At 39.6% G+C, this 20,936-nt stretch overlaps 1 protein-coding gene across 1 annotated transcript; it reads left to right on the top strand.

Annotated features, from left to right (window-relative positions):
• Positions 1 to 664: 664 nt before the first annotated feature.
• On the top strand, positions 665 to 19,046 carry CCDC83 (coiled-coil domain containing 83). Its single transcript, XM_065658498.1, has 10 exons — positions 665 to 750; positions 3,852 to 3,936; positions 5,883 to 6,051; positions 6,787 to 6,954; positions 9,704 to 9,795; positions 10,919 to 10,987; positions 13,266 to 13,387; positions 14,428 to 14,513; positions 16,019 to 16,200; positions 18,852 to 19,046. Exons 1-10 carry the CDS (start codon positions 665 to 667, stop codon positions 19,035 to 19,037), a joined length of 1,245 nt encoding a protein of 414 aa, XP_065514570.1. The 3' UTR covers positions 19,038 to 19,046.
• Positions 19,047 to 20,936: the final 1,890 nt, after the last annotated feature.

Consider the following 20,936-nt stretch of genomic DNA (forward strand, 5'->3'; position numbering starts at 1 on the left):
ATCTTCATAAGTGCCCTTTTCTTGTGATGTTTTATTTAATGTAATATACGCTACCAGTTCCATTACAGAACCATTCATTGTCAGTTGAATTCTGAGGTTGGTAGCTGTGACAACATGCCCAGGGAATACTGCTGACATGCATATCCCTTCAGAGAGTGGTTTTGTTCTAGCTCTGACAATGAAAACTGATATCAGGGTTGCAGTGAAAGGCAAATATTCATAGTGCTAGGAGAACAGAAGGAGAGGGAAAGAGATGCATATTAACAAGTGGACTCGATAAAACAAGCCTGATAAAGAAACAAAGGACTGGAAAAGAAACAACTGCTTGTTTTATTTGTAAGAATGTAAAATGAAGCCCACAGCAAGGGATGCAATAAGTGACTAGTGATAGAGGCCACTGCTCACAAATGTATTGTTACTCAGGACAACGCTTCAGGATGTCCCAAAACCACAGGCCTTAGTGGTGCCCTGGGCAGGATTATTGTTGTCAACAAAACATCTTGTTTTGTGTATTTCAGAACTGGTAAGAACTTGTCACAAATGACAAAGGGTGGTAAACATATGACATTTTGTAAATCATTCATTTCTTTTTTGTTGTTGTTTCTTTTCTGCTTGACCTTTCCTCCCTTTAGATCTAACTTCTAGCCCAAGTACACCAGTAAGCATGGAAGAGAATAAGAAAGAAGAGAAACCAGAAGAGCAGCTTACAGAACCTGAATCAGCTTTCCCAGAAGTCTTACTAGAATATCAGTGGGTTTAATATATTTAACTTTTCACTCATGTAGAATATGTGCATGGATAAAGCGGATAACAAAGACAATTTATCCAATTCAGAGCCTGAGCTGATTGACTGTGGCAGCTATGTACTCTTTTTAAATGTTCTTGTTCTGGGTTTTTAAGGCCATTTTGGAAATACATAGTTTTTTAAACTATATCTACAATAAAATATTTAAATAGGTCCAAAATAATTTTATGCTATTAGGTTATAACTTGGGAAAAATAGTTTTATTAAGAACAAAAAAACTCCACATTTTTGGTCTGTTAGTGGCAAGCTTTTGATCTGTGAAGTTGCCACATCACATTTGACTGTACTTTGTAGGATTCTTTGGTGTTCACAGAAGTCTGTAGGTACTAGGAAGAACCTAAAGGCCTAAACGTAAAGTTTGCTCCCTTGGTGCAGCTGAGAGGAGAGCACAAAGGAAAGTGTATTATTTCTAAAATAATAGAGGGATAACTTGAAGGTCTCTTAAAATCAAGCAGAGAAAAATAAGAGCTAAGAGGGGAATATCTGAAGTAGTTACAAAATAGTCCAGTTTATTTGCTCTCCAGCTTCTTGAGTAGACAAGTGAAAGGAGAAAAATTGAGCTCTGTAACTTTTATCAGAGAGACAGAAATTGAAGGGGAAAAACCTCAACAGCATCCAATATTCAACAATTATCAGCATTTAGGGAACAAGTAGTAGTGCTTTGGTGCAGAAACAAAAAGCGGGTTAAGCAACCTGAAGAACAAGCACATACAGTTCTAACGGCACCTATAGGAGTTCACAGGGTTTATGAGAGATTTTGTGTTCATTTTACAGAGAACAAAGTACAAGTTTCCATAGTGAAACAGACCAGATTCAGCTGAATCATATCACAAATAAATGCAATGCAAAAAGTCAACAAACAAACCCATCTATTTTGCTAAGAAATAAGCAAACTGTATTACTAGGCTGAGGTAAAAACAACAAACAAACAAACAAACACCACCCAAACAAACAAACCCACAAACAAACAAAAAACCCCACAAAACCAATCAACAAAACAAAACTTTCTGGTAAAAAAAATATTGGTAGGCATATTCAAATATCCAAGTGAATGAGTCATTAGTATGAAGTCTTCTGCTGAAATGTGCACTGTACTGACACAGGATATTTAGTTTCTACAGCAATAGTAGGGATAAAGGGAAGAAAAGTATTTTTCTTTCTGTCTTTATGTTTCTCTCTCTCAATCCTCTCTTTCCTCTTGCTCTCTCTTTCCGTCTGTCTTTTCACCTCTGTAATCTATAACTTGTCTTTACTACTTTATTGAACAAGGCCACATAATTATGGAAGTGAATATCTTGCATCCCACTTTAGGATTTATCAAGCATGTAGTATTTATTTTACTTCCATTCCTTTTTCTTCTGTACATTGAAGCATGGTTGCTGTTCATAGCAAGGTTTTTTTCTTTTTCTTTTCATTTTCCTTAGTTTTCTGTTTCAGGATTGGTTAGGAACAACACTCTGCTGACATGCTGATGTAGTTGAAGATGTCTCTGGTCATTGCAGGACAGTTGGACCAGATGAACTTTAAAGATCCCCTCCAATCCCAACTACTCTATGATTCTATGAACAATCCCATGAATTACTTGCCCGAGTAACATCCTATAGATGACTGACAAAACTGTCATGGTACTGGAGAGGAGTGTTGTTTCTGGGTGATCAAATAATCTAGATGAAAACTTAGTATACAAAGTTGAGAAAAATCCTACCAAAGGAACCATCAATATAGCTGTTTTGTAGCTTCTTGAATCTGACAAATACCATAGAAAAATAATCTAAAGGTGAAAGTTCCAATATGTAGCAGACAAAATAGCAAATTTTACTCCTAAATTTTTTTACATTAGAGAAGTAGTGGATGTAGACTGCCCCTTCATGGAAAATCTTAAAGTGGCAGAAATTAAGATCAGCATCAGTATTCAAAATACCAAAACGGCAGGTAATTTAGGAGGTCACAGTATGTGGCCAGGCTGTCACCTCTTTCTAGTAAGTGAGGTATTTTTGCTGTAGCCATCACCACCATACCCCTACACCTCTGTTCTAGCCTCCCTAACTAATATCCTTGTACTTAACGGAGAACCTGAATAAGACCCTGGAGCACACTGACACCAGAGGGTGCAAATCTAGTAACCTGCAATTTGCATGACTGAGTGATCTAAACTTAGCCAGGAAAAAATGACCTTGTTTTAAAACAATACAATAGGGAGAGGCAAAAAACCCCCCCAAACAACTACTCAAGGCACAATAACTGTTGAAACAGTAAAAGATATTGTGATAATTGTAATACTTGCCTCTATTGTGCTGTATGGTGAATGAATTCCAGGAAGAGAGAAAGATTACAGAGAGTTTTGAAAACAGACACCATTTGCAGTCCAGCATTTCTCATTCTAGAAGGGAGAACACCAGAAAACCCAAAACACCTTACTTTACAGCTGCAGCAAAGAGGATGAAAACTGTGAAAACAGTGAGCTAGTTCTTTGACAAAAATGTGTAAACATACTTAAAGAATAGTGCTCAGGCTGCAGTCCCTATTCCCTTAGTGCTTCTTAAAGGCCAACAAGTTCTCGGTGTAAAAAGTGCAGTTTATGAAGCTCATACAACTACATTTGCAGAAGAACTGAATCCCATTCAGTTCTCCAGTTTGGGATTCATCTGACCTATGTCCAAGTGAGTTGCCTGGGCTTCCTGTATAGTGAGTAGTGTGTAATAAGTATTTCAGGAGCACAAATAATTTTGTCCTAAAAGAGACTTGTACAATAGGTCAGCTAAACCACAGCCAGAAAGGAATAAACCATCTTAATCCTTTCTAGTGGCTACAAAGGAACTGTATAATCAGGAAGTCTGTTTCTCAGTAGGAGTGTGAAACCCAAACCAACACCGAGGTCCAGATAAATATGGGAGATCATTTGTGTGTCGTAAGCAGACAGTGGTATCTACCCAGATGAGTCACGCAACATGATATGAAAATATTTAAGTAGTATTTACATCTAGCTTAAATAACGTTCTTCTCCTATTTTTGTAAGAACATCTCTTTCTTTACTCTTTGCCCACAGAATTGAGAATAAAGAAGTGGCAATTGATCAGGCTTTGCTTGATCTGGAAGAAGTGAAAAAAAAGAACAAAGAATATCATGAAAGAGTAAGTGACCATGCATCGTTCTCTCAACACATTTTGTATGTGGTATTTTAACTCAGAGAATCAAATTTATTCTTTTAATCCTATTTACAATAACTAGTCATTGCAGTGAATTTCTTACAGTCAATGAAACTAGAGTTAGTGAGTCACTTTATGTGCTAAAGTGTTATCTGAATTAAATGTGACATAAAGAAAAAATGTCTTAAATATAACCATGCAAAAAGGAGCTGTGGGAGTAGAACATTGCAGAATAGGACATACCAGTAGATAAAGTGAGTTCAGTGAAGGTGTTTTCCAATGCATGTGAGATCCTCAGGCACTGCCTAAGTCGTTAATAGTACTCTGGAGCAAACATAGGACAGCAAGCCCCTTTCTGTAGGTAACTTTACTGAAGTACACTCTAATGTGCCTTTTTAAAACAATCCTGCCAATGTTCCTTGAGGAAGTCAAGAATACACTTTTAACCCAGAGAAGGATAAACTGTATTAACTTCGTTTTTGTCAGTAGCGTGAGCAGATCTAACCATGTATTGAGATTTGCTGACCTTTGATTCACTTCTGAGGTAATGCAATCGCACAGGTTTCTATGAGAGTTTAGTTATTCTTGCAAACTTAGTTACAATGAAAATTGAACAAAGAAGAAAGAACATCACACAATTGTCTAGGTGCAGTTTTTAGCACTGCTTGATAAAGAGTTGCTTTCTGTGGATTAAGATTTGTGATGAGTCATTTTTAGAACAAGGTCGTGTGACTACAGATCACACCTGAATGACACTTTACAGAACTGTGTATAAAGAATCTTAATATGGCATCTGACGACTGAGAACAGTGAACTTTGAAAGTTGGTATATATGTATAGTTACCTAATGAAATCAATTCAAATTGCTCAAAAATCCTTAAACTGGATCATGTGACTAAACAATGTTACAGCCTGTGCTTCCTATAGCAGTGAAACATGGAAACAATGTCTCTCTGTCTGTCCCAGGACCAATATTTGCTCGGCTTTTGTAGTATCCATCTGTTTAACTTTCCTTGGTGTTCCTTTCAGGCTTGAAGCCTGGATTGTGCTTCATAAGTAGCCTTAACTTTCAGTGGAAGTGGTATTTGGCTCTTCTCTCTGAAGACATTTGAAGTCTCTTATGGCTGTTCCCCTAATTTGCTACTAGTTCATGGTCTCTCAAGGACTCCTTCATATTTCAGACTGTGCAAGGTACTTCAGGGCATACTTGAAGTGATGTTTGTTTAATTTACCCATGTTTTGACAGTTCTTTGAGCTCCATTCTTTGGTTCCTGCTTAATGCTTCTGAGTGGTTTAGAATTAATCCTTCTAGAAGTGAGGAATGTTTGAGACTCTACTGCATGGTTGCTGTTATAGTTTGGCTGGCATGGTTATTTGCTCCTTTATGGTATCCTTCAGGAGCAAACATTACACGATCAGTAATTTCAAATAATTTGAGTGTCACTTGAGAGTGTCTTGGCAAGCGGATATAATCACAGCTGTGGAATCTGTAGCTATAACTAATTCTAGCTTTGACAAGACTGTGGTTACATGCGAGTGACCTGATTATCTGACATTTCTATGTGAAGGTGGTAAATTGTTATAAAAAATGTTGAAGTGAATAACTCCTACAAATATATTTTGCTGTTAAATCAACCCACAAGGAGTTTGCTTTCCAGCAGAATATTCGTGTGCTGCACCAAGTAGAATATGGCAATCATTTCCCTCTATTTTCCTCTTAATGGTCTTGAAGTTACTGAGAAACTTCTGAGACTTTCAAACTTTCTCTTCCACTCCATCTTTTTTGAATATGAAGAACAGGTGTTTAGCTGAGCGTTTTCAGTGCATCCTGGCACTAGGTCATATTTTACTTTTCTTCATTACTTAAGTTTCTAACTTTGAAAACTAATTCGAAAATGTTTTAATGCATGCCTTCTATTGTTCTTTCATAGAATGACCTTCTAAAGGAAAAACGGCAGGCACAGATCAGGCATATACTAAGACACCTAGAAGAAGAAGAGAAAAAAAGAGAGGAAAAGGAGGTTGTAACTAGGGATGATGTGGAAGAGTCACTGAAAGCAACATGGCAGTATGTTAGGGATGAAGAACAACTTCTGAAAGGCATGTTGTGAGTTGTGGAAATGTGGATTGCAGGTTTCACAGTTAGGATTGAGTACTTTTTTTTTTTTCTTTTTTTTTCTATTTGAAATAGACATTCAACTTCCTTGTTGCATAAAAACCATAAAGCTTTTCCTCCCCAAAGTTAAGCTCTCTAAACATGGTATGAGATGATGAAGGGCTTGTAAGTAAATCTGTCAATTAAGTTGAGTTAAAATTCGAAATGAGTGGGTCTTTTATAGAAACAGACCCCACATATTAGACTCTGTTTTCTTCCTTCTATGTATAATACTGTGCAAGTACGGAGGCTTCATATTTTCCATTAAGCTGAAACTCATCGAAGGTCTATGCACTGGCTCCACTGGAAGATTAAAAAAAAAAAAAAAATCAATGTCAACAAAAATGAGCGGTTTTGATCGTTGAAATTTCTGGCTGCCATCCCTGTCATTGTCAGCGGGAGTGACATCACATGTGTCTTTTCACGTGTGTCCCACATTTCAGTGGGAACTGTTGTCTCTCCTTGGCAGAATAAGATCAAACAGTTTTCAGCAATGATCATGGCCCTTGACACTGTGTAAGGTCATCATGTTGTAATGGATTGTAGTGTAGAAGGAATGCCTTCCTCCAACCTTGGTGAAAGTGCCTTTATTAAATAATTTGATGAAGTCACAAGAATTATGAACTATCAGTTCAAGAAACTGGTAATCAACTTGTCTTCTGGCATTCTTACTTTAACAGATCTGCAGTACCAGATTGAAGAAACCAACCAAAGAACTTCAGAAAAGCAAATCGAGAGGGATTATTGGTTGGAGTACATAAATGTAGGAAGTAAAATAGAGGCCAAGGAGATTTTGAATCTGGAAAAAGATATTGAGAAAGTCAAAGATGACCTTCGCAGGAATACAGGTCAGTTTACAATTAGTATAATGCAAGCTCTTCCTGTATTACTTCTGGGAATTAATTAAATTATAAATTTAGTTTGGTGTGAGGTTATAGTAATTTATATGAACTTTTCTAAGACAGTGCCCCTAAACTTGACTGCATAATCCTATAAAATGGAAGAGCTCTCTCTCTGTCTCCATGAAAGTCTCTTTATTAAAGAATTTTATGAAGTTTCAGAAATTATGAACACTTAAAGAAAATGAAAAACTTGTCTTCTGATGATTTTCTTATAGAATATAGGCAACCCATATTTTTAAAATGTTACTGTGAAGGACGGCGGTTTTCTAAAAATAAGTCTACATGTATTTAGGTCGCCTACACACAGGTCTCCCTTAGCAGTCATACTTTTGTTGCTTCTCATCATGCTACAAGCACTTCACATGTTGAAAACTCCTCTGACAGGGAAGCAGAACGAGCTCATTCTTGGAACTGTCTTTCGAACTGATCACACTGGTTTAAGTGCAGAACTAGAGGGAGCTGTTTAGCCAGAGGTCTGAACTTTGCCTCCTAGTTGCAAAGTCTCATGGATGGGGCCCTGCAAAATGGCTAGTACAGACATACACAAATACAGAGAAGTGTTTCAATACTGACACAATAGCAGAATTAGTTTGAGAGCTTATGTATTCTGGTGCTGAGTGCTTTACAAAGATTTCTTTACTACTGCATTATTTTAAAACCATTTCAATATTTTGCTGTTACATAACCCATGCTTCTAACGGGAGAAACATGTCCTGATTTTCTCCCTTTATGTCCCTCTCAGTATGCATGACCGCAGTGAGGCAGCTGGTAGTAACAGGCAGTGACACCGCTCTAAGGGTCTCTGTATATTCTGTGCCAACCATTACCAGGCATCAACTCCTGTGGATCAGAGCCAGCTAGCTATCTTGTCTCTTGAAATATATTTTATCACGATTAAGATCTGCACTGTGTTTTCTATATCTCCAGGTATCTTGTCAGATAACCATCTCTGTATTCAGGAGAGGCTGATATTTTTCATCATGCGTTTCCCGCGTTCTTAGTCAATTTAAAACTTCGCTATACAGCTGCTGAAATAAGAAATGAAAAACAGAATGGGCTTTTATATAGAATGCCAGCATGAGCCACTAGGAACATTCAGTCTAACCTCCTGCATGTCACAGGCTACAGAGCCAAAAAAACGTGTGGTCAAACGGAAGTGTTTATAGAAAGGTACATATAGCAGTTGCCTAATTGACATACTGCAAAATGATGCTGCCAATACTGGATGTTAGCACACTATTTTACTCAACTTCCTAAAATTGAACTTATAAAGTGACTGGGGAATACAGTCTTCTAGCCTACAAAAAACCAACCAACCAACCAACCAACCAAATCTAACAAGCTTCCAGAGTAATGCAACAGCAAATTGGGCTTGTTCACTCCTCAAATGTTTAACAGGCTTATGGAGTAAGCACAGGCGAAGGGGTTTCTGTCTCTGTAGGTACCACTGAGGGGCTTGATGCTGGCACAGCTCATGTGGTCTGGAGATAACATTTTAAACAAGATTGTTGGAGGGAAGAGGAAGCAAAAGAGCCATACAGTTATGTGAGGTGTGGGGAAAACAGTGTTGCAGTGAGAGAGTTAGGGAAAATAGCCTGTTTAGACACAGTATGTCTGAACGGTTTCTCCTTTTCTTCATTCTCCCAGTACAACTCAGGTTGTTTAGCTAGCCGAAAGAATGAAAATATGAATTAATTCTAGTATGTAAGTACTTCCATTTAATTCTGCCAAGTCTAGATGGTGGATTGATTAAGGCAGGCTGGCTTCCACCCTGTTAAATTAATAGCTAATGCACAACGAATACACCTTTCATATTTGACTGCCTTGGATGCCACAGTGGGTCCATGACCAGATACTCATTTACAGCCAGATCAGCAACAGGCTGCCTGCAACACAAGTGCAGAGGAGGCTGAGTTTGAAGCCTCTGGAACAAGTACAAAGTGCCTTCCTTCAAAGAAAATTACTACAATCTCATTCATTCCTTCAAAAGGAGAAAATTCCAAGCAGCAGTGGGGTATTTAGAATAGCACAGAAACAACAGAAGGGAAGGATGAAATAAATAGCAAGTGACTAGAATTTGAAGCCAAACAAGTTCAGTTTGAGGTAAGACTTTCTAAACAATGACCACAAGAAACAATGAAAGCAAATCATTGAGGCAATTGCCACATTCTCTGTTTTGTGCTTTTGTCAAATTAGAACCCCCCTGGAAGGCTTAGATCAGTTAGAAAATTTATTAGGCTCTGTATAATAATTGTCTGAAAAAAATGCCATGTGCATAACATGTTCTAATATGCTTCTATACCTAAAAACCGAGTTTTCTAAGCAGATCTCTCACACAACTCCAGGAGTTCTGCTATTGATAGTGACAGAATTTAGTGTTAAGATACCAATATTTTAGCAGCGAATTGCTCAGCTCACTGCTCAGTTAGCAGTTAATTGCTCAGGTGTTGTTCCCAATAGAAATGTGTAAGTCACTTCAGATTTCTAGTTTTGTAGCTGACACCACTGTTCTTTGGGATCAGAAGGACAATTTCTATGGAGAAGGATGTTTAAATCCTTTTCTGCGGAGCATCTATGCATGTGATGCTGGCTGCTAGGTTCCAGTTTAGGAACAACATGCGAATTATCTATTTGTTGTCGGGAGAAACTGGTGTCAATGATTTCTGATTTTCTTTTTTTTGTTTTTGTTTTGAAGAATATTATAGCAATACTTTGCAAGCTGTGGAAGAAGAACATGTTAGACTAATTGAGGAGCACATGAAGTTGAGCAAGGAACGGACTCCTGAGGTATTCCTCTGCCTTTTATACAAGCACTAACTGCAGCATGGTTAGGATTCATGTACTCTGTGTTAATAATTATTTCAACCTGAAGAAAGACTTGGAACTTTTCTAATAAATTGAGAGCAATGGGTTTTGTTTGTTTGTTTTTAATCAGAGTAACAGTTAGTAGATGGGGGGCATTTTACAAACAGGCGATGGGGAAGTGGGGCACCGTGCACTGATATGACTTGTTCAAGAATGTCACTTTTGCTGTGACCTTGATTTTGACATTTGCATAGATTTCAAAAACCAAGAACACACTAAGACTGGCTGCATGGAAATATACATCAACTTGAAAAAAAAATGTTGTTTTGTACTTGTAAAGTAAAATGTTTTAAAAATGCCAAAATAGTGCAGTCTACAGTAAAAATTAGGCTTATTGATACACAGATTTTTTTGTAATCTCTTCCAGCTCTGATTTGCAAACATGATTTACAACGTATTTATAGGACGGGTACTTACTCTCACAAAACATCAAGCATACTTCAGTGCAAACCACTGGTTGGGCCCATTAGGTATCTAAATTCCCTGACTTCAGTGCTGGAATTTTCAGTTACGTGAGAATATAATCCAAATTGACTGCTTTTATTGTGATTTATAGGGCCATCTTCCCTCCTAGTTGTTCCTTTCCGCTTACTGATATCAATAATTAAATTGTAGCCTTGGCTTGTTAGCATAGACCTCTACATGTTTAAGTCATTTGTCATAGATCAGTACCGCCTCATTTGTGATTTTGCTTGATTTTTTTAATAGCTAAAGGTTTGATTTCCTGAAAACCAGGGGATTTGAGCAGTAGTGGGAACACAGCAGAACTCGTTCGGCAAAAAGAAAATGTTTTATTCTAATATGGGAAATTATAAAATATTGGTAAATTGCTTGACATATAAACTGCACTAGTCTGGATGATGGAGAAGAAACAGCTGGTCTTGTGGACTAAATCCCCTCATAATCCCTCAGGGGATGCTACAGTCTGTTGTGTGGATGTTTCTTAATTATTTCCTGCTAAACAGCAGACGGCTCTTTTTAATAGTGTGCAGCGCTGTCAAAGTCCTGCTTTCAGATGAGATGATCTTAAATTGTGTTTTCTCAGAATGCTGTGAGATACTTAGACAGAAACACCTGCAAAGAAGTTCAAGAGAATGAATGGCTGAAAGAAGAGGTAAGAGGATCAATTTTGTACAGTTTATCATGGCAGTTCTGGTTTGAAATACAACGGTCTGCAGTCACAACTGTTGCCAGTGATGGGACTTTCATAGGAAAAGGAGAGTGACTGTTCTGTAATTAATCTGTAATCTGAGTAGCAAACAGTGTACGTGGTGAATAAAGGTAAAAGGTGAACATCTGCTTTCACAAATGAAGGACCTATTTTCCTGCCCAAGCAGTTATGTGAAGGACTACAACATTCCATACAATTAAGTATTTATATCTGCGGAGATTGGGATACTAAATAGTGTAAAGGCTCAGCCATGTAAGTATCTGAGGAGTGTAGTTTCAAATTGCATTAGATTTCTAGTGCTGCTGTATTGAAAGAAAATGGATATGGGTATTGGAAACACTGTTGGAGAAGGGACTTGAGACAGCTTTAAATGGGAGATAATAAAGAAACCCTGGAGATTATTTTGCTGAAGAGAGGAAAATAAAAATCTCCTGTAGTTGTAATCGATTACTTGATAGCTTTTATACTGTTCTGTAATGGCAATTTAGAGCTATATATTAGAGATTTGTAACTTTCCTTCCATGAGCCAAATTTAGGAAACTTATTTTTCCATGGTGAAAGTTTGATTGTGGTTGTTCCAATCAATACAAGTTCTTTGTCGGGATTGAATCTGGGCAAGACATAGGAGGGAGGAAATTCTCTTCCACACCTTTACAACCTCACAGCTTAGAACTGCGCAAAACTTTTTGGGAAATTAATAAATGAACTTATTATTTTTCAGTGCCACATCAACAAACCTGGCAGAGGTTTCTCCATTTTATTTACTAGTTTAAGACACTTGCCAGTATGGAGGGATATGGCTTTTCTTCTTCCCCTTAATGAGCTCTGAGCTCACCTAACTTTCCAGGGAGAGTGTCCAAACTACAGCTTCTGAGGCAATGAGATAGGGGTCAACAGGAGGGAATTAACATTTTAATCTGTATAAACAAACAGGAGCTTGAATCTATACATCCCGTCACCGAAGGAGTATGAATTCCCTTCCCTTCTCCCCATCTCATGGAACACTTAAGGAATTTTACACACATTAGGCAGTGTCAACAGGGGAGATTCTCTTTGGAGTATGCTTTGTCCTGGCAGGCCCTCTCCTGAGAGTTGAAGGATGTGGGTTTCTTTTTTCTCAACTAGAAGTTTCTTATGTTATGAATTAGTGCTTTAAATTGTTGTGGAAAACAAACCCATTATCACTAACTTCTCCGGTCTTCTGAATTCACCCATTTATTTTCCCTGCTTTTCTTACTCAGATGAAATATTTTCTCTCAGGCTAATGTTTATATGCAGCTGACAGACTCTTCCAGTATTTTCTTTTGGGAAGATAAACTAAAAATTTCAGTTTTGTCCTGATTTAAAATTTATCATTTTTTTCAGTTTGGCTGCTGACTTGAAAAATGACTGACTGAACCAGCCCTAAACTAGTTACCTCCAAATTTGAACACGTTTGGAGATTCCAGTCACATTTTTCCATGGTTACTCTGTCACACCAAGATGGTTCAAAGCTGTATCACCTCATCGCACCAAGCCACATCCTGTTACTGGTTCATGTCCTGACATTTTTGCCTTTTTTAATCCCTTGAAGAAGTGGGAATTCATTTTTAACTGCAAATTTGGATGATTATAGCTGGGTTTGGGGAGAACAGATGCATTCAGATCCCTGGGTACTGTTTATAAACGTGTATATGGCTAAGATTTCTGGGCAGGTATCTGTCCCCTTGTACATTCCCCTTCCCAGTGAAGGAGTGAGAACTTGCTTGTACTTCAGGAAAAGTGAGAGGGATTGTGGGAACTGAATAACTGGGTTCCTTTGGTTAATATAACTCCATGGCAATATGGGGCAATCACTGGTAGAACCTGGAGTTTAGCTAACGTGGTGGCTAACTTGGGCTGAAAGCTTCACTAACTCTAGATAGGAAGGTTTTGTGTATAGGCAGGAATTAGAAAAACAACACTTGCTGAGCAAGAGCCTGAATTTAACTCTACAAAGAAGATTTTCCTCTCTCTCAAAGCTCAGATGTGAAAGCAAAAAAGGAAAATCCAGCACTTCTTTCTCCTAGAACTGTTTGGCTACGTGAGAAGGTTCTGCTGCTATCAGGGTTGCATAGTCCAAATGTCTGGCTGTGATTGACAGAGGTGTGCGGGTAAAGGCTTCTAAAAAGGTGTGAAAAAACCAAAGCTTTCCAAAATGGGCATAGTCTTTCTGAGAGTTTTTTTTTTTTTTAAAAAAAAGGTTAAGATTTACCAAAAGGAAGTAAGTGATCTGAAAGCCTCTATTCAGCTCCTGGAAGAAGAAAATATTGGTTTGGTGACAAAACTGATTGATGCCAGACTTCAGAATCTGATAGTACCCAGGTAAAATGATGTCTTTACATACTCAGAAGTCATTTAATTTTTTTCAAAAAGATAATGCCGTTTCCTGCTTCTAGAGCTATTTTGGCTCTCCCACAACAGAGCCAAGGTAGTTTCCTAGCGGAGGGGAGACAGGATTTGACTACGTTTGGGACTTGTATCTCTGAAGAATGACAGTGACATTGTAAGCTCCTAAATACCAAAATTCAGGAAAGAAACTGAGTTCTTTACTAATCCGCTAAAACCCAGCAACACTCGCTTTCTTTTAGTGAGGATACCACTGGGGCTTGGAAATAGTTTCTTTCTGTTGTAATTGCTTCAGACCCAGCTTCTCAGACCAAGTGCTGAGTAATAGATTTTTTCCTTAACTGTTGGCAAAATGTTTAACGATGTGAAGATTAATAGGCAAAATATGTGGGTTTTGCAATCTCAAGTGAAAGAGATGACCTGGTACTCAGTAAGGAAGAGGCCTTGGGATAGGTCTGTCTGTAGACGTGTCTGTAGTATTAGTTTCTTTTGTACTGAAATTATTTAACTTGTTCCCTAGAGAAAGATTATTTTAGCTGCAAAATGTCGACACTAACGGTATCAAAAGCATAATGTAACAATGGGAATGATCCATCTTCATTTTCCAGTCCCAGCTCAGTGATTTAGCCATATTGCATAAGAAACATTCCAAGTCTTAAGAAGTGGCCATTTTTTCTCTCCTCTCCAAACTTTGGACTGCTTTTGAGTGAGAGCTGCCAGCTGTGGTTGAATCTTGACAGACCAGAGACTGTAATATTTGTTTTCTTTTAGTCTCATGGACATAGCTGAACTTAGGCACTAAGAATAAAAAAAGAAGCGTATTAGCCTCTAAGCTACCTGGCTGCCTCCATTGCATTTTTAAAACATTGCGCTATTCAGCATTTGTGGTTAAGCAGAAAACAGCTTTCAGAAAGGGTGCCTTCTGTCACCACCCCAAAAGGTTGCACAGGGCAATTTAGAGAGAAAATTCAGACCTCTAATATGACTTTCACTTTTTTTTTTTTTTAATTTCATAGGCATTTGTTTCTTATCCAGGCAGCTGGCTTGCAAGATGAATTTCCTAAGGACGAAATGAAGGAAATAGAGTATAGAGGATATGCAGGTAATGCACATGCTGGCAGCTTATAAGAACTGATAAGTCACTGAACATTATTTAAATATGTTTTATTTCTTAAGTTTTTATCAAACTCCCTGTTTTACATGGTGAACACTTAATTTCCCACTTAATTGCAGCCACCACAGCAATGACAGACTCTAGTTTGCATTAAGAAGACAAAGACACAATCTCCCTCTAACACAGTTTTAAAATTGAAATTGGTGTTTAGATTGTTGAATGTAATTCCTCACCTAGAGCTAGCCTGGACTGTGGTTAATAGGATCAGCTGTATTTTATGAAGATATGATTCATATCTTAATCAGTTCTTTACTGATCCATCTCATCATAACTTCATTATATCTTGTCCCTGAGAGGACACTCTTGAACTCTACACTGGCTTGCACTTGAAGTCTACATGCACCTTACAGTCCTTCAGCTCACAGAGATACACCAGAGTTAAATTAGAAATAAATCTCTAGCAACAGCAGATGAAGCTGCACGGAGTTCAGCCTGAACTGAAAATCTTGGTGAGCAGTGCTGAAGTTTGGGCTGAACCTCCATCTCTTCTGGTAGGTGTACCCAGGAAAAGGATATATGTTAGGCAAGAAGGACAGTATGAGTGGGCTTCTCCACTCAGGGTGGTTTCTGTGGATTCCCGTAGTATCACATGTTTTATTTACTCACTTTGAGTAGAAGAAAGAGAGGGGAAAAAAGGACAAAATTAAATCAGAGAGGTAAGTTCCAAAAATTGAAGCCGTACAATTATGAATAAGCGAACAAGTCTGTTGAAGCTCTGACCAGTCCCAGCCCTAGGTGGGCCTTTCTGGAACCATCAGGCACCAGCAAACATGCTAACAAAGACTTCTGAATTACTTATGTGTTTACTTGGAAAGGTTCAGCTCTGTTACCTTCGCTAGACCTTTACAATAGTTACTGGGAGGAGTAGGTTTTGTTCCAGTATAGCTGAGGTCAAGTCACTGTCCCAGGCAAACACATAACTTGGCAGCCCATGTTCGGAATTGTCTGTCATCCTGAGAATTAGGCAACGGCAAATGTGAGCTCTTCAGGCGAGTTATAAGTGGATTAGCCGTGTTTCAGGAACTTGTATATGAGAGAGAGATACATACATGGATATAGAAAAGGGGTTTTATTTGGTTTTGCTGTTTTCTCTATTTTTAAAAAACGATTCATGGCTCTATAGGATTTAAGTGGAATTAAGAAAAACAATTTTTTCCCCCTGCCCCATCCCACAGACTCATTACCTCTAGCTCCCAATCAATTTTGGTCCCTGATCTTGATCAGAAATTGTGAACAGAAATAAACAGAAAAGAACAGTGAGCAAAATCAACATTTGGCTTGGCTTGCCAATTAAAAATCTTAGCAAGCTGTTCATTACATCACACTGGCCAAGCCACATTAAAGATTGAAGGCAATGCTCATACTGAATGCTAATTCTGATCTTCATAAAGCTTAACGATGACACACACACCACTGTTCATCTCTTTAAAAAGCAGAAGCAGATGGAGACGAAAGCCTCAGAAGCACCACAGTCCCCTCTCAGAAAAATAAGACCTTTGCAAAGATTCAGTTTGAAATGGAGAAGGAGAAGCCTGAAGACAGTGACGAGGAGCTGCAGAAGACTTCCACTCCAACTTCTGATAGCTTGTTGTCTGAAGATGAAAAAGATTCCCAGGTATGAGTTAAAGTAATCAGGTCTCACTGACACAAACATATTCAGCATGGAGCATGAGCTACCGCCAGGAGCGTTCTATTCCCACTGGTGTTAGGGCAGAAAACACTCCAGCGTCTTTTACCTGTTGTACAATTCAGGTGTTTAATCACAGACCTCTGGTGCTGTGTGGGATGGTGGGGACACTCACTGTCCTCGCAGGTTCTGTGTCATACAGCCCAGCCTCACGTGGATGTTCTGGATGTCTTGGGACATTTCAGATAACACCAGACACACTGTTCTGGCAATTGGATGGTGTCTGAGGAATCAGCATATGTGAGTGTCAAATTGCCCCTAGAATGAATTCCGAATGTCACCAAGTGATATTGCACAGATTCTTGTTTGCTTGGCTGCTGGTCCTTTAGAACTTAGGTTGCATAATAGCATTAAAGGATCAAGGCATCATTTTATCCTTCAATGGAAAGCCAGGATAAAGGTTTTCCTGCGTGCAAAATATAGGGGTCGAGAAAATAAAAAGGTGCAAGTTATGTATAAACAGGTAGAGTTTGTGTGGTTCTTGAAAGAGGCAGTGGCACCTTCTTCAAGAGATCCTCAGTCCTAGGTTGCAAAATGATGTTTCCTGGGTGCTTTTGATACTACGCTCTTGACTTACAAAAACTTGAATACATTTCTAAATAAACTAATTACTCTCAGAAAATATATTACTCTACATCATTGAATTCTACTGCAAATTAAAGATTATATAGATGTCATGCAGACTGCAGGGCTTGCTGTGTAAAGATATTTCTCTGTAATGTTTCCTTACTCTTGAATATCCTGTTCAAGCTTAAGCAATAGTGAGTTAAAAAAAAAAAAACAACAACCAAACAAAACACAACAAAAAAACCCAACAACTCTTTTTCTAGAAATTTGACATTAGTTTAATTAACACCCCACAACTTGTGTTCAGAGAAATCATCCTGTTGCCTTGATCAAAGACTTAACTTAAGGAGTGGCTCTGTCCTGAAGAGTCATTACAGAGAAAAACTGAACATTTAACAAAAAAAAAATAATCCAGGTGTTTGTTTCCTTGCAGTTGTTGCCTTGGGAGAGGAGTATCAGCTTCATTTCTTTCTTTCTGGACAGGCTGGAGAGTTGGGCAGAGAAAAATTTAATGAAATATAACAAGGGAAAATGTAGAGTCTTACATCTGGGCAGGAACAACCCCAGGTTCCAGTATAGGTTGGGGAATGACCTATTGGAGAGCAGTGTAGGGGAAAGGGACCTGGGGGTCCTGGTGGACAGCAGGATGACCATGAGCCAGCACTGTGCCCTTGTGGCCAGGAAGGCCAATGGCATCCTGGGGTGTATTAGAAGGGGGGTGGTCAGTAGGTCAAGAGAGGTTCTCCTTCCCCTCTACTCTGCCCTGGTGAGACCTCATCTGGAATATTGTGTCCAGTTCTGGGCCCCTCAGTTCCAGAAGGACAGGGAACTGCTGGAGAGAGTCCAGCGCAGGGCCACAAAGATGCTGAAGGGAGTGGAGCATCTCCCGTGTGAGGAAAGGCTGAGGGAGCTGGGGCTCTTTAGCTTGGAGAAGAGGAGACTGAGGGGTGACCCCATTAATGTTTATAAATATACAAAAGGTGAGTGTCACGAGGATGGAGCCAGGCTCTTCTCGGTGACAACCAACAGTAAGACAAGGGATAATAGGTTCAAGCTGGAACACAAGAGGTTCCACCTAAATTTGAGAAGAAACTTCTTCTCAGTGAGGGTGACAGAACACTGGAACAGGCTGCCCAGGGAGGTTGTGGAGTCTCCTTCTCTGCAGACATTCCAACCCACCTGGACACGTTCCTGTGTAACCTCATCTGGGTGTTCCTGCTCTGGCAGGGGGATTGGACTGGATGATCTTTTGAGGTCACTTCCAATCCCTGACATTCTGTGACTCTGTGATTCCTGCTTTTAGCACTGCAGAGCCCACCCCAGCTGGGGCTACAGGTGCTGCTGACAATCTTGTGCTTCCTAACGACAAAGGTATAATTGCAAACAGTAGAATTGCATTGGCAGCTATTATGGAAGCATTTATTAAACAGAGGTGATTGCACAGCCTGCTCTATATGGTTCCTTCTTCCCTCTCCTGGCCCTGTGGTTCTGCTCCTGCCCTGAGGGAACCCTTAGAGCACATCAACCTCTTCTGTAGCTGGTTCACTCACTAACCTAGCAGAAAAACTTGCCTTATTTTCTCCACCTGAACTAGCTTTCTGTTGGGTTACTGAGGGTGGTAAAACACTGGCCCAGGTTGGCCAGAGAGGTGGTGGATGCCCCATCCCTGGAGACATCCCAGGCCAGGCTGGACGGGGCTCTGAGCAACCTGAGCTGGGTGAAGATGTCCCTGCTCATGGCAGGGGTGGCACCGTATGGGCTTTGAAGGTCCTTTCCAACCCAAGCTGTTCTATGACTCTATGATTCCAACCAAATTGACTCAGAGGTTTGGAGAAGACCAGAGCCAGCAGAGATGTGGTGGAAGCACAAGGCTGGACTTGGATGTCTCCCTTGGCAGGAGTGAGCTGTTGGATTACTTTAATTCTTCTCTCTTTTTTTTTTTTTTTTTTTTTTTTTAAAGAATGGCTGGTTTTCAATGTAATCACAGAAGAATCATCTCCTTTCTTTTTAAGGAATACTTAGAACTGGGTCCTCTGGAGACAAACCTCCTGTGTGTGGTTGGAAAGGCCATGCCTATTCATGAACAACCAGAAGAAATGCCAAGCGAGAGCCACACAGAAGACGGCATTACTGGTAAATCAGACAGGCACATCACAGCTTGGATGATCAGGGCCTTATCAGAAGAAAAGGTTGGTTAAAAACAAGCTGTGCTGTTAAAGTAGAAATGTAACATTCTCGGTTCATTAAATATTTGCTCTCTTCTTCAAGGAGTGTGTGGTGCTGGGCTTTGTGGAAACTGGTTTTGAGTGCCCAGAATCATGATTTACACACATAGGTTTAATGAGAGGTATGTGTGCAGGTGGCGAATGGAAAGGCTGCTTTCCTTACCACTGGGAGAACTCTTGGGCACTTTTTGGGCTTCTCAATCCACATAACTGTACATATGGATCCAAGTTAATATTTAGTTTTCATGGTCCCCACTTGCAGTGTGTCCAATGCAGAATTCCCTTTTGATCATACACCGAGTGGGTAAACGTAGGCTGCCATAAAATGTAGACCTGTTACAAAATACTTAATACTCTGCTGAAGCAGAATCTAATTTATCCAAGCATAATTCAACTATTGCTAGAAATTGAGTGTTTGAATGCATTTTATTTGTCTCCGTAAAATCCCTACTTAGAAATATTGAAATAACCAAAGATCAACTGGGAAAAACAAAACAAAGCCCAAAACAAACAACACAGAAACAAACACAATCAGAGGATAAAAATTGTTAAAGTCTAATTTTTTTTTTTTCAGAATTGCCCAAATATATTGCGTAACCCTGTGTCTTTGATTTGTGGCTAGTCTCTGTGAACATATATCTTAGTCCATTGATTCAGTGGAGTTTTTTCCCACTCTCATTGCACATCCTGGACACCTTACCAGGACTAAACAATGCAGTTACTTCCCACAGGCACAACTGGGCTACTGACCTGTGCATTTCCTATTTAGAAACTTGTAAAAGCACTGAATAATCTGATTTAAACCCTTGACAGGTTGATCGGCTGTTTGGAATAAAGCTTTTTAAAACACTTAAACATTATAAACAACCTGTATCTCTACGGTGTCTCATCTTGTACTTGAGTGTGAACACTTTCCATTTTTCAAGCGAGCTCAGGTATTCCTGCCCAGCAGGTGTCTCCTGGAGTTGCAGAGGAGTTGAGCTGCTCTTGGGGCTCCGCTGATTGCAGCTCCCCAGAAACCAGGCTCACAGCACACACGGAAAGGCAGGAGCCTTAATCTCAGCCTGAATCTCACTTGCGTTCCCATGTAGTGAAGAGTTAAATGAGTTTGGACGTGTCCCTGCTGTCACCCAACCGAGCTACCGCAAAGACTGAGGTGAGTCCTAGTGCTGCAGTGTCGAGAGAACGGAGATCTGTACTTGCCAGGTGATGTTTCCAGCACAAGAGCATCCTCCCCCCGGCTACACTGGCTTTGAGCGAAGTGCAAGCCCCATGAAATCGCTTGCTTGAAAGAGAGATTAGTTCTGCTCAGCGATTAGTTTAGTCCTTTAGTCACAGAATTAAAATAAGGCTTATGCCGAACAGCTTTTCAGTTAAAGAAAGGCCTCTCCTGCTTCCCACCGCTCCCCAAAGTGCATTTACATCTCCCAGCGATGTGAACACAGGGCCAATCTCTGGGCTTCTCTGCCCGTGTCGTAACACACACCACCACGTGTGAGACATACTGCAGGACAACATCGACTTGTGCCTTGGAAAAAACAAACTTTGCCTCTTGAAGTCGTCGTTTAGTGTTTCACCATAAATGCCCGTGTGGGTGAGAGGGAGTTAAAAAGAAATCTGAAACATGCTAATTCGGGTACAAGCCACCGGCAGCCTGCGCAAGCCAGAAACAACAGCCTGCAGAAAACATAGTGAAGTGTCTCAAATCCCCTTGATTTCTATAGGATTAGTATTAAGGCCAGTGTGAGGCTCTTATACAAAGAAAGCCAGGTCTTCAGCAAATGAGGCATCTGGATTTGATCATTTTGTTACTGGCAAAATCTCTCAGAAATGAGCAATATGTTGTAAAGAAGAGGGCTGATCGGTCCACTT

Source organism: Caloenas nicobarica, chromosome 1 (genome assembly GCF_036013445.1).
Source record: "Caloenas nicobarica isolate bCalNic1 chromosome 1, bCalNic1.hap1, whole genome shotgun sequence".
Lineage (NCBI taxonomy): Eukaryota > Metazoa > Chordata > Aves > Columbiformes > Columbidae > Caloenas > Caloenas nicobarica.